Source organism: Ylistrum balloti, unplaced genomic scaffold, assembly GCF_031769215.1.
Source record: "Ylistrum balloti isolate Yb309-2 unplaced genomic scaffold, AGI_CSIRO_Ybal_v1 Utg370008, whole genome shotgun sequence".
Lineage (NCBI taxonomy): Eukaryota > Metazoa > Mollusca > Bivalvia > Pectinida > Pectinidae > Ylistrum > Ylistrum balloti.
In genome coordinates, this window is record NW_026782082.1 from 1,006,115 (window position 1) to 1,020,468 (window position 14,354).

Here is a 14,354-nt window from a genome sequence, read left to right on the forward strand (position 1 = left end):
TATTCTTAAAACAAAGAAAATCATTTGGATTCTGCTATTTTGTACTGTTTAACAGATTGATTAATCTGTCTAACCATGAATTCATTTAGGCAGACAGGAAATTAGTTATAAAATGTAATGTAGGTACGGAGCTATCATACTAAAACTTAAGCTAAACCACTAACACAAGGCTGGTATGAAAAAAAGGGTTTGAAGAAAATTGCTTTCACATGAATCCTCCGCTATAAATTTGGCTATTTACACATTAGGGCTGTTTTTGAAGGTTGTACAATATAGCTTTATAATGATGGTTTTCACACAGTTTTGAATCTGTCAAGAGGTTTGCTGAAATATTTCAAATAGTCCACTTTCGTTTAAGAGGTGAAGTACAGCCGTCTGCCAGGCATAGGAATTTAGTCTGTTTTATGAACGTATCTTTTATGATTTTAACAGAAGGTTGATTTCTACGTTTGTTAACTCTAACAGATCTGATAAACAGCTATTACCTCCGCTATCAGTTTCTGTGAAATCCTATATTTTCGTGGGTCTCAAATTTCGTGTTTTTTTTAAAAATAAGCATTTTTCATGAAATCAGTTTTATAATTGCACATGTGTGCCATTTTATGGACAGACAAAAAATTTGTGGATAAATTTACCATCTACCAGGGCAGTACGGGGAGGATGGGAGGAACATGTTGTTTGAAGTGACCCCCTACCTTTTCACATCCATTCGGGGAATCAAATCTTAGACGCATCAGTGAAAGGCGAGTGAGTTACCACCGCATCACTCTGGAAAAGTTTAAGCTGTATATTGGAAAAATTTTGTCGCCATTTAATTTTCACCCATTTTGTCTGTAAACAGGGAGGATGAATTTAAGATGAAGATGATAATTTGTTAAACTGATGTAACCCTTTTATATACTCCTCAGAAGATGAAATGAACCTAAGTGAATTCATGCATAATAGTACAAGGGTGAAATGAACCTAAGTGAATTCATGCTTAATAGTACAAGGGTGAAATGAACCTAAGTGAATTCATGCTTAATAGTACAAGGGTGAAATGAACCTAAGTGAATTCATGTATAGTAGAACAAGGGTGAAATGAACCTAAGTGAATTCATGTATAGTAGAACAAGGGTGAAATGAACCTAAGTGAATTCATGTATAGTAGAACAAGGGTGAAATGAACCAAAGTGAATTCATGCATAATAGTACAAGGGTGAAATGAACCTAAGTGAATTCATGTATAGTAGAACAAGGGTGAAATGAACCTAAGTGAATTCATGTATAGTAGAACAAGGGTGAAATGAACCTAAGTGAATTCATGTATAGTAGAACAAGGGTGAAATGAACCTAAGTGAATTCATGTATAGTAGAACAAGGGTGAAATGAACCAAAGTGAATTCATGTATAGTAGAACAAGGGTGAAATGAACCTAAGTGAATTCATGTATAGTAGAACAAGGGTGAAATGAACCTAAGTGAATTCATGTATAGTAGAACAAGGGTGAAATGAACCTAAGTGAATTCATGTATAGTAGAACAAGGGTGAAAATAACCTGGGGTGAAAATATCTCAATTAACAATATTGTAAAATTAGGATTCTATTTTAATTGGATTTATGAATATTCTTGATCGGCAAAGTTATATCTCTACAAAATAATTTATGTTCTCTACAAAATGTTTTATGTTGTCTACAAAGTGTTTTATGTTGTCTACAAAATGTTTTATGTTGTCTACAAAATGTTTTATTATGTCGAATGTCTGTTAATTCGTGAAATCACAGATCAAGGAGATACTTTTTAGAAACAAGTAGTAAATAAATAAAATTTTGAGCCGCATGAACATTAAACAGTACAATACAGCGGTTAGTATTTAATATTTACAAAGTGACCAACACATTTACATAGATAATAAGTAATGGACTTTTACATGATAATGAAATAACTTTTTTCATTATTTCCACTGAACAGTTACAGATATGTGGGTGGGCTTATTAGCTAACAGGGAATTTTTATCACAATAGTATGACAGTTTACTTACTCCGAAATCTTTATTTTAGCCAGAAGCATAAGTTCAGTGTTTGTGGTTCATGCCTCATCATCAGTTGATTTCTATAGATTTGGTGTCATACTTGTATTTGGAAATATCGGTGTACATTTTAGAGAAATCTTTATATAAAAGGTAATCAGATTAAGTTCAGGTTAAGTCCATGGTATCTTATAATGCATGGAGTTATACATAGGAAGTTTGAACTAATAAGTGTCAAATTTCAGGTAGGAATGATGATTACTTGTGCCAGATGACCTCTGATGAGTGAACTTCTGCTTTTAAAAATGTCCTCTGATGAATGACTTTTTAAAAGACAACTTCTTGTGAATGACCTTTTGTATTGGCAAAATGACCTCTGATAAATGACCTTGTACATTAACAGTATATGACAAAATAACTTTGGTTTGTACTATTGGAATTTGATAAATGACCCCTGAATCTTTTGTTTTTACATATGACCTCTAATAAATGACCTCTAATGAATGACTTTTTTACAGATGACCTCTGATAAATGACATTTGATGGGTGACCTTTTGTTTTCGCAGATGACCTCTGATGGGGAACTTTTGTTTTTACAGATGACCTCTGATGGGTGACCTTTTGTTTTCACAGATGACCTCTGATGGGCGAACTTTTGTTTTTACAGATGACCTCAGATGGATGACCTTTTGTTTTCACAGATGACCCCTGATGGCCTTTGATAGGTGACCCTTTGTTTTTACAGATAGCCTCTGATAAATGACCTCTAATGGATGACCTTTTGTTTTTACAGATGACCTCTGATAAATGACCTCTGTTGACCTTTTGTTTTTACAGATGCGGTAGCCCCATATGTTCTGGCATTTGACGACATCATTAAGGGAGAATTTGCCAATTTCAAGTCAATCAGTGCCAAGATTGGAGGAGACGTGCAAGTTCTGGTGAGTCATTCTACCAGTATCAGAAAATTTAGTCAATGACCTTTTCAGAAAAAGGTCAACATAGTAATGACCTTTTATGCATGATTGACATGCAAAATGGCATTACAGCATGACTTGTAACATTTTTTTGATGATTTCCACGTGTTGATGTTTTAATGAAAGCTTCTTTGTATACAGATCAGAATGCGATTGGTTTATTGAGTCTGTGTAGGTCGTTAAATTCAATACATTTTATTTTTGTCTATTTCTAATGATGGAATGAAATTGCAAACAAACAGATACTACTGAAATAGACAATATTGAGAAAACAACAATTTATTTATTGACTTACTGTAAAATCATAAATTTTTGTGAGACTCAACTTTTTCAAAAAATGGCTATTCCGTGAACACTTGATATAATTCAATAAATTGACTTACACTATATAAGTTTGTGGTGGATGAATTAGAAGACAAAGAGGATTCAGGACATCTAAAAAAAAACTATCATGAAAATAAATGTTATTGTGAGAGCTCTTCAGTCTTTTAATGAAATTTTTTTTTTTTTTAAATGAATTGCTAGAAAAACAAAACATAACTTCAGGGTACTCAGAAAAACAAAACAAAATCTTGGGAGTACTCAGAAAATGTGTTCTGACATTCGGGTAAGTTATAATTTGTAAGATGTAAAGAGCTATTCACACCGAACATTATCCCAATAATTTATCAAAATCATTCAAAAAACCCTGTCAATATGGGTAGGATTCCAACTTGTGTCACTGTTACAGACCTCCCTGAAATAATCACCTGTTTTTTCCCGGTCAGGTAGCTCTGTCAGACAACAGTAGACAATAACTATAGGCCAATTTTTGACTGAATTGATAATGGATGACTACTTTGTTAAACATAAGAGTTGTGTACTTTTAACATGTGTTATTTCGTGTGTAAGACACTGTCAGTGTTTTGGTGCTAAGGTGCTAATCACTTTAAGTATGATCTTTTGATAAAATACACAGCTAAAATATCTACCGAGTGGTCCTTTTTTTGTAAGATTTCTATTGTTTAAAAGACACGAGCCAGAAGTTTGTTTGTGACAATGTTTTTTTAAATGAAAGTTGTTTATATAGAACAGTTGAGAGAGTACAAATAGTCTATGTCTGTCAGAAGTAGTACTCTGTTCTAGTATGTGAAATAACACATTTGTCAATAAGCTCATTCTTGATCATAAGCCCACCGATGTCTATTACAGTTTTGTAAAATTGATAAAAAAATCATTTACCGATGCCCTACAATAAGCCTGCATCCTACTTTGAGTCAGAATTATGTCTTAACCCGTCTGGGCTTATAACAGGATCAGAAAAAGATTAGGGAATATTATCTACACCTGATCTGTTTTATTCCTAATATACAAAAATATTTTAATTAAGTTATACTGTACAATCACATATCTTTCGTGGAATTAGAATTTTGTTGATTTCATGAGTAAATCTTGTTCATTTTCATGTTCGTCTTTTTGCGGACATATAAATTTGTGGATAAAAAATGTAACAACAATTTCAACAAAAAATAAACCCTCCACAGTAATTTTAGATTTGTTACATTTGTTTTTATCGAAAAAATTGGACATTTCTATGGGAAATTCTTGCTCAACTTTTTTGTGATTTGCTGTGAAATAATTATGAAGTGTAAATCCAATATGGCAACACTGCAGATTCCTCGACAATACAGTGATGATTTTTTTTTTTTTTCAAACGTGGGGAATTTTAAAACTTAATTATTTTTGTATAGATTTAGGAGTTACCATAATATAGCGAAGAGTTTTTACAGACAAGATGTTGTCAAAATGGATTATTTCCAGACTGTTATCAAGGCACTGGACCCATAGACTTAGTCGATAAATTATTCAGCCGATATGTTTCAGATATCGTGAATAAATCGGGGTTTCGTGACAATTTAGCACATCATTTCTAAGTCAGCATTAGATCTAATGGCTAGATGGATATCTCAGTACTCATAACCTTATAATGTTGTTTTACAACTGATATTTCAGATGTCGGAATAGATTCTGCTTCAGAATGATGCAGTTATTGAATTTTATGTTGTTGACATAGAATTTATTGTGATAATAGAAGTACCAGTACTTTTACATGGAATTAATAGCTTTGTCTGTAATATTTAAAACATTTTATTTTTCATTTATGATGTAAATATTAATAATTTTGGTGGCCTATACATATATACTAGATGAATTCTTCTTTAAGGAAAATCACTTCAGGATATTATGTTTTTATAGAGTTATGGCCCTTGAAATGAAAATTTTTTAAGTAATCATTAGTTTATGTTATTAACTAAAGATTAACTTTACAGGGGCAACCAATAACTGACACAGTCTGATGACATCAAAAACAACTCCAATCATTTCTCATTATTTGCTGGTGGAAACATTCTGTCACATCAATGGCCACATATCCATTTAATTACATATCAGATTTTATGAAATAGGATTAATAGATGCATTTTAATTTTAAAAGTTGATATCTGTATATATTGTTTATCTGGAGTGAGTGTAGTATATAGTGTTTATCTGGAGTGAGTATAGTATATAGTGTTTATCTGGAGTAAGTGTAGTATATGTTGTTTATCTGGAGTAAGTGTAGTATATAGTGTTTATCTGGAGTGTAGTATATAGTGTTTATCTGGAGTGAGTGTAGTATATATTGTTTATCTGGAGTGAGTGTAGTATATAGTGTTTATCTGGAGTAAGTGTAGTATATAGTGTTTATCTGGAGTGTAGTATATAGTGTTTATCTGGAGTGTAGTATATAGTGTTTATCTGGAGTGAGTGTAGTATATAGTGTTTATCTGGAGTAAGTGTAGTATATAGTGTTTATCTGGAGTGAGTGTAGTATATAGTGTTTATCTGGAGTGAGTGTAGTATATAGTGTTTATCTGGAGTGAGTGTAGTATATAGTGTTTATCTGGAGTGTAGTATATAGTGTTTATCTGGAGTGAGTGTAGTATATAGTGTTTATCTGGAGTGTAGTATATAGTGTTTATCTGGAGTAAGTGTAGTATATAGTGTTTATCTGGAGTGTAGTATATAGTGTTTATCTGGAGTGTAGTATATAGTGTTTATCTGGAGTGAGTGTAGTATATAGTGTTTATCTGGAGTGAGTGTAGTATATAGTGTTTATCTGGAGTGTAGTATATAGTGTTTATCTGGAGTGAGTGTAGTATATAGTGTTTATCTGGAGTGTAGTATATAGTGTTTATCTGGAGTAAGTGTAGTATATAGTGTTTATCTGGAGTGAGTGTAGTATATAGTGTTTATCTGGAGTGAGTGTAGTATATAGTGTTTATCTGGAGTAAGTGTAGTATATAGTGTTTATCTGGAGTGTAGTATATAGTGTTTATCTGGAGTGAGTGTAGTATATAGTGTTTATCTGGAGTAAGTGTAGTATATGTTGTTTATCTGGAGTGAGTGTAGTATATAGTGTTTATCTGGAGTGTAGTATATGTTGTTTATCTGGAGTGAGTGTAGTATATAGTGTTTATCTGGAGTGAGTGTAGTATATAGTGTTTATCTGGAGTGTAGTATATAGTGTTTATCTGGAGTAAGTGTAGTATATAGTGTTTATCTGGAGTAAGTGTAGTATATAGTGTTTATCTGGAGTGTAGTATATAGTGTTTATCTGGAGTAAGTGTAGTATATAGTGTTTATCTGGAGTGAGTGTAGTATATAGTGTTTATCTGGAGTGTAGTATATAGTGTTTATCTGGAGTAAGTGTAGTATATAGTGTTTATCTGGAGTGAGTGTAGTATATAGTGTTTATCTGGAGTGTAGTATATAGTGTTTATCTGGAGTGAGTGTAGTATATAGTGTTTATCTGGAGTGTAGTATATAGTGTTTATCTGGAGTGTAGTATATAGTGTTTATCTGGAGTGAGTGTAGTATATAGTGTTTATCTGGAGTGAGTGTAGTATATAGTGTTTATCTGGAGTGAGTGTAGTATATGTTGTTTATCTGGAGTAAGTGTAGTATATGTTGTTTATCTGGAGTGAGTGTAGTATATGTTGTTTATCTGGAGTGAGTGTAGTATATAGTGTTTATCTGGAGTGAGTGTAGTATATATTGTTTATCTGGAGTGAGTGTAGTATATAGTGTTTATCTGGAGTGAGTGTAGTATATAGTGTTTATCTGGAGTGTAGTATATAGTGTTTATCTGGAGTGTAGTATATGTTGTTTATCTGGAGTGAGTGTAGTATATAGTGTTTATCTGGAGTGAGTGTAGTATATGTTGTTTATCTGGAGTGAGTGTAGTATATGTTGTTTATCTGGAGTGAGTGTAGTATATAGTGTTTATCTGGAGTGAGTGTAGTATATAGTGTTTATCTGGAGTGTAGTATATAGTGTTTATCTGGAGTGAGTGTAGTATATGTTGTTTATCTGGAGTGAGTGTAGTATATGTTGTTTATCTGGAGTGAGTGTAGTATATAGTGTTTATCTGGAGTGAGTGTAGTATATAGTGTTTATCTGGAGTGTAGTATATAGTGTTTATCTGGAGTGAGTGTAGTATATGTTGTTTATCTGGAGTGAGTGTAGTGTATAGTGTTTATCTGGAGTGAGTGTAGTATATAGTGTTTATCTGGAGTGAGTGTAGTATATAGTGTTTATCTGGAATGTAGTATATAGTGTTTATCTGGAGTGAGTGTAGTATATAGTGTTTATCTGGAGTGAGTGTAGTATATAGTGTTTATCTGGAGTGAGTGTAGTATATAGTGTTTATCTGGAGTGTAGTATATAGTGTTTATCTGGAGTGTAGTATATGTTGTTTATCTGGAGTGAGTGTAGTATATAGTGTTTATCTGGAGTGAGTGTAGTATATGTTGTTTATCTGGAGTGAGTGTAGTATATGTTGTTTATCTGGAGTGAGTGTAGTATATAGTGTTTATCTGGAGTGAGTGTAGTATATAGTGTTTATCTAGAGTGTAGTATATAGTGTTTATCTGGAGTGAGTGTAGTATATAGTGTTTATCTGGAGTGAGTGTAGTATATAGTGTTTATCTGGAGTGTAGTATATAGTGTTTATCTGGAGTGAGTGTAGTATATGTTGTTTATCTGGAGTGAGTGTAGTATATGTTGTTTATCTGGAGTGAGTGTAGTATATAGTGTTTATCTGGAGTGAGTGTAGTATATAGTGTTTATCTGGAGTGTAGTATATAGTGTTTATCTGGAGTGAGTGTAGTATATGTTGTTTATCTGGAGTGAGTGTAGTGTATAGTGTTTATCTGGAGTGAGTGTAGTATATAGTGTTTATCTGGAGTGAGTGTAGTATATAGTGTTTATCTGGAATGTAGTATATAGTGTTTATCTGGAGTGAGTGTAGTATATAGTGTTTATCTGGAGTGAGTGTAGTATATAGTGTTTATCTGGAGTGAGTGTAGTATATAGTGTTTATCTGGAGTGTAGTATATAGTGTTTATCTGGAGTGTAGTATATGTTGTTTATCTGGAGTGAGTGTAGTATATAGTGTTTATCTGGAGTGAGTGTAGTATATGTTGTTTATCTGGAGTGAGTGTAGTATATGTTGTTTATCTGGAGTGAGTGTAGTATATAGTGTTTATCTGGAGTGAGTGTAGTATATAGTGTTTATCTAGAGTGTAGTATATAGTGTTTATCTGGAGTGAGTGTAGTATATAGTGTTTATCTGGAGTGAGTGTAGTATATAGTGTTTATCTGGAGTGTAGTATATAGTGTTTATCTGGAGTGAGTGTAGTATATGTTGTTTATCTGGAGTGAGTGTAGTATATGTTGTTTATCTGGAGTGACTGTAGTATTTGTAAATCTACAAAGCATTTTATTGTGAATATTTATTAAATGTGAGGATGAAGATTCTGATAAATGGTGGATAAAAAAGTTAGGATAACCTCACTGTGACCTTCCAGATTTTCTTTTTTTTTTTTTTAGTCAGGAAATATATACTTATATTACACATACTAGTCAACAAATTCAATGAATACTGTAAGTGCCCGTAGTTGTTTTTTTCTTTTAGTTAAGTTGTTTTATGTAAAAGTTTGTGATGTCCAATTTCTGTCACCTTATGGATATGACTTCCCGATGTTGACATCCCATTAAGCACAGATTATACTCGATCTACAAGCCTTGTTCATGTTTCATTCCAGTCTTAATCATTCAACTACATACTTCCATAGCTTCTCGGGTTTCTGTGTGCTCAAATTTTTTTGGACAGTTTTTTTTTAACAAAGACTGACGTCGTCAATTGGTCTAAAGTATTGCATTGTCCCACTGATCTGAACATGAGTTAAAAAATTTTCATGTTTTTTCTAAGGTACCAGTTGGTATATATCTGAATTCAAAAAAATCTTTTTGTGTTCTTAAAAATTTTTAAGCCATATGACCAATTTAAATTTCAACATGTTTTGTGTATGTGTAAGGAATGTCATCTCGAGGAAATTTGGACCAAATCATTTTAGACGGAGACCGATATTCTACTCACTAAGTGATATTTGATTACCATTATCCTGGTACCCTTTGACCCGTTCATACTTACAAAAATAATTTACAGTAGATTTTATTGTGTTTAGAAAATCAATTTACGAAGCCTCGACATTCAACTGGAATTGTATAATAACCTTTCCAATTAACCCTTCTACACGAAAAACAATATGAATGATTACAATCTTGTCTACAGCTTTAATTTATTTCTGACCTTAAACCCCTCTAACAACCTGATAAGGCTATTCCGTTCTTTGTATCAGACCAGTTCATAATGTTTTTAGGGATGACAGCATAGGGAGGTGATCATCCTAATCAATTTCTAATTGTTTTAAAAGTCAAGACTTTCACGGATTATGTTCCTTCTAATTATAAAAGGACTTATACCATCATTTAAACCTGTTGAAATAGCTCTGCAGAGAACAAAAAAAGTTAATTTCTTTGTCTGTTATGTATGTTCGGGTGGACAACACTATCAAATTCATTTCTTTGACCAGAAATCTATAAAGGAATGGAAATATTTCAAAATTTTAGAAGAAACATTTTCTTGATGAGCAGGTCCTGTTTATCCAATGCAAGTAGAAAATTTTTATTGCATACCAGCTTAATATGGTAAATGGTCTGTAGTTTTGCATGCATAGCAGTGTCATTTATATTAGCTATAAATGCCATATCACAATAGTTAGGTCATTATGTACAACAATTCTTCACACTTCTCACCGTTTTATGTATACTTAACACTGTTTTTTTTACTCAAGATGTGGTTCATTAGATGGAACAGCCATATTAATGTGTGTACTTACTATGAATGACAAGTATTTCACTGGAGGTGTGGTTATTACATAGAGCAGCCATATTAATCGGTCAGTACACAGCTTACTCAAAGTCAGGGAGGTGGGCTTATTACAGAACCCCAAAGGGTCAGCACACAACTTACTCAAAGTCAAGGGTTGGGCTCATAACTGGACATGAAATAGCATTGGCTTGTACGCCTACTGAACAGCAATAAACATGAGTGGGCTTATTACCAGACATGTACAGAAGAAACACTTTATACTATATAACTTTTGCTATGTTGTGTGTACTTACAGTGTGACTCCATAACAAAGGCATTCGAAAACCAGAGGGCATTCCTCAACATGGCCTCCAAGTGTAAAGAGCCCACTGATAAGGTAAGTGCTCCTAATTTGCGATCTTAATCTTGACAACAAAAAATATCATAGATAAATAATGGATATAGACCGATGGGAGCCTTGATGGCTCAGTCAGTTAGTGTTGGTTTATATACTTAGATCCTTACTGACACTGCCTTCTCATAGCATTTTGCGATGGGCCTCCTGTATGTTATTCAGTTAGGAAACCACCGACAACTACAAGGACCGGAGCTCAAATTGACACTTTTTATGGGGCAATAAACCTAGCAAAATAAAGTCATCTCCTTTTCTTGTCATTTCTTCAATCAATCCATTTCTTCTACCTTTCTCTTCTACCTTTACTCCTCATCATCTGTCATCTTCATATACTCCTCATCACCTGTCATCTTCCTATACTCCTCATCATCTGTCATCTTCATATACTCCTCATCACCTGTCATCTTCCTATACTCCTCATCACCTGTCATCTTCTTTCTTTCCTCCTCATCACCTGTCATCTTCTTTCTTTCCTCATCACCTGTCATTGTCTTTCTTTCCTCTTCATCACCTGTCATCTTCTTCCTATACTCCTCATCACCTGTCATCTTCTTTCTTTCCTCCTCATCACCTGTCATCTTCTTTCTTTCCACCTCACCTGTCATTTTCTTTCTTTCCTCCTCATCACCTGTAATTGTCTTTCTTTCCTCTTCATCACCTGTCATCTTCTTTCTTTCCTCATCACCTGTCATTGTCTTTCTTTCCTCCTCATCACCTGTCATCTTCTTTCTTTCCTCATCACCTGTCATTTTCTTTCTTTCCTCCTCATCACCTGTCATCTTCTTTCTTTCCTCCTCATCACCTGTCATCTTCTTTCTTTCCTCATCACCTGTCATTTTCTTTCTTTCCTCCTCATCACCTGTCATCTTCTTTCTTTCCTCATCACCTGTCATTGTCTTTCTTTCCTCCTCATCACCTGTCATCTTCTTTCTTTCCTCATCACCTGTCATTTTCTTTCTTTCCTCCTCATCACCTGTCATTTTCTTTCTTTCCTCCTCATCACCTGTCATCTTCTTTCTTTCCTCCTCATCACCTGTAATTGTCTTTCTTTCCTCTTCATCACCTGTCATCTTCTTTCTTTCCTCATCACCTGTCATTGTCTTTCTTTCCTCCTCATCACCTGTCATCTTCTTTCTTTCCTCATCACCTGTCATTTTCTTTCTTTCCTCCTCATCACCTGTCATCTTCTTTCTTTCCTCCTCATCACCTGTCATCTTCTTTCTTTCCTCATCACCTGTCATTTTCTTTCTTTCCTCCTCATCACCTGTCATCTTCTTTCTTTCCTCCTCATCACCTGTCATCTTCTTTCTTTCCTCATCACCTGTCATTGTCTTTCTTTCCTCCTCATCACCTGTCATCTTCTTTCTTTCCTCATCACCTGTCATTTTCTTTCTTTCCTCCTCATCACCTGTCATTTTCTTTCTTTCCTCCTCATCACCTGTCATCTTCTTTCTTTCCTCCTCATCACCTGTCATCTTCTTTCTTTCCTCCTCATCACCTGTTATCTTCTTTCTTTCCTCCTCATCACCTGTCATCTTCTTTCATTCCTCTTCTTCACTTGTTATCTCTTTTCTTTCCTCTTTTTTATCTGTCATCTCAATACTTTCCTCCTCTTCATCTTTTCTGTTCTTTTTGTCCTCCTCTTCATCTGTCTTCTTTTTGTCTTCCTCATGTCATCTTTTTTCTTTCTTCCCCAGCAAGAGATTTTAAACAATACGGATAAATTATTCCACTCTTTTTCTTGTATTGCAGACCAGGAACAAAAATATTAGAATTGAAGTAGACAGAAAACTGATTAGGATAGATGTGGACATGACAAGATAACTAAAAATAACCTTGTTGAAAATTAACTTTTTACATTTTTCTGTCCATCTAAAACACCATGTCAGTTATCAACAGGAAGGAAATTGCAGATTTTAGAACCAAACAAAACACTTTTATATTTAAATCACGACCTGTCACGTAAAGTGATTGACACATGTAAGGGAGATAATTTTCATTCTTGTCATTGAAAGTTTTGTGACTTGGAAGGTAATTATCAGAAGGACTCATCTTTTAAACCTATAGGTGTCAATGACATGTGTTAATCTGAATGAACGGCTTATTTCTTTGACATTTGATTGGCAGCTGAATGGAAATTTTAGACAGATCTTAAAATAGAAATAAAAATGAATGAAAAGAAAAATTGAAAATAAAAATTATGAAAGTTTATTTCAATATTTGATAATTTTTTCTGTAATTATTATAATTGTGATTAAATAATCTTTTCACTAAAGTCTGGGTAACTAACATTGATTCCAGTTTCAAACATAGAACTATTTTCCCATTTTATCCTATAAAACCTGTGTGTTTGACCACTTTGTGACCCTGGTCAGTACACATATGTTTCATCCCATTCTGTCGCTCAGTTGGTGATGTTTTATTAACATATTTTTCTGTGTCTTCTATTTTAACCATTCATTCTGTACATTTTCCTTAAAGTTCAAAAAAAAATGTTATTGAGAAAAAACTAAAAAATCTTAAATTGCACCATGTTTGACTTTAAAAGTTGTTATGAAGTGTAATTTGCCCATCATATGCTTACTAGACCAAATCACTGAAATGTTTAGATTGAAAAGCTTCTTTAAAGAATACCCATGTAATTTTTTAAAAGTACAGTAAAAATAATCATATGTTTTCGTATAATGGAATGTCTTTTAATTACGTTTCTGTGTTTAGAAATATGAGGGAGTGGAAGAAAGGTGTTTAGATCTGTTCTATATAGCTCTCACGTGACCTCTGAAAGTGCACAAAAATTTGGCGATTTTTTTTTTTTTATGGTTTTAAGTACCCAGTATAAGTGAAAATAAACTTGTTTTTTAGTGTGTAAAACAAATTATATCATACAAACGGGCTGCAGCAAATCAACCAAGATGGCACATTGATGACTGATGTTTCGAAATAAGGTCATGTGATCTCCAGTTTCCTCGGAGTTTTATGACCAAATTATCAGGTGTTTTGACTTTTAACGCAGTAGTATGTGTGATAGATATCTGTAATGGTATAAAAGTCCAATCGTAGTCATTAATAATTGTGATATGTCATGATACAGGTTAGACCCATTTCATGTCCATTTCCTGTTTAAGTTTTACCGAAGATCTCAAAATAAAGAAGAACTTTTACGATGATTTAATCACAAACTGTTATGGTTTATAAATTAATAGAAGGCTCTTATATTCTACTTTCTGTGTCAAATGACTGTGTGTCTCTGTGTTAAAGTGTGGGTGAACCAAGTCGATGTTAGGATGAGAAATCAGAATTGATGTTTAATAAATCCATTAATTTATACATAACTGTTTATAACACTGATCAGGAGAACTAAATATACAACATTTTTATAGTTATTCATAAAGTGAATTACCTACAATATTTGTATATTTTTACTTACGTGTAAAGGTGAATGAAAAATACATCATTTTGTATAGCAGTGTTGTAAACTCAAGATTACTATAAAAAAAACTTTATACTTCACTTGGGACTTTGTTTTCACATGAATACGTGAAGAGAGTCAATCGCAAATTCAAATCCCTCACAATTATCTGAGTCTTATTGAGTCCTTGTCTCTAATAGCTCATCGTTCACAAATTTAAAGTCATTTCTAGATCAGCAATTGTAAAATCATGTATAAACCATGTACTTGTTAAATCTATGTATGTTACAGTACCTCAATTGTGATTGGA

The 14,354-nt window shown here is 33.2% G+C and overlaps 1 protein-coding gene across 1 annotated transcript in view; it reads left to right on the forward strand.

The window, feature by feature from the left end:
* Window positions 1–14,354, forward strand: part of LOC132548330 (adenylyl cyclase-associated protein 1-like) — a gene marked incomplete at its 5' end in the record, with an annotated part of 82,780 nt that overhangs the window by 13,688 nt on the left and 54,738 nt on the right. Inside the window, 2 exons of the mRNA XM_060212186.1 lie at window positions 2,847–2,950; window positions 10,537–10,617. Coding sequence (XP_060068169.1) covers window positions 2,847–2,950; window positions 10,537–10,617 — 185 coding nt within the window. The remainder of the gene's footprint in view (window positions 1–2,846; window positions 2,951–10,536; window positions 10,618–14,354) is intronic.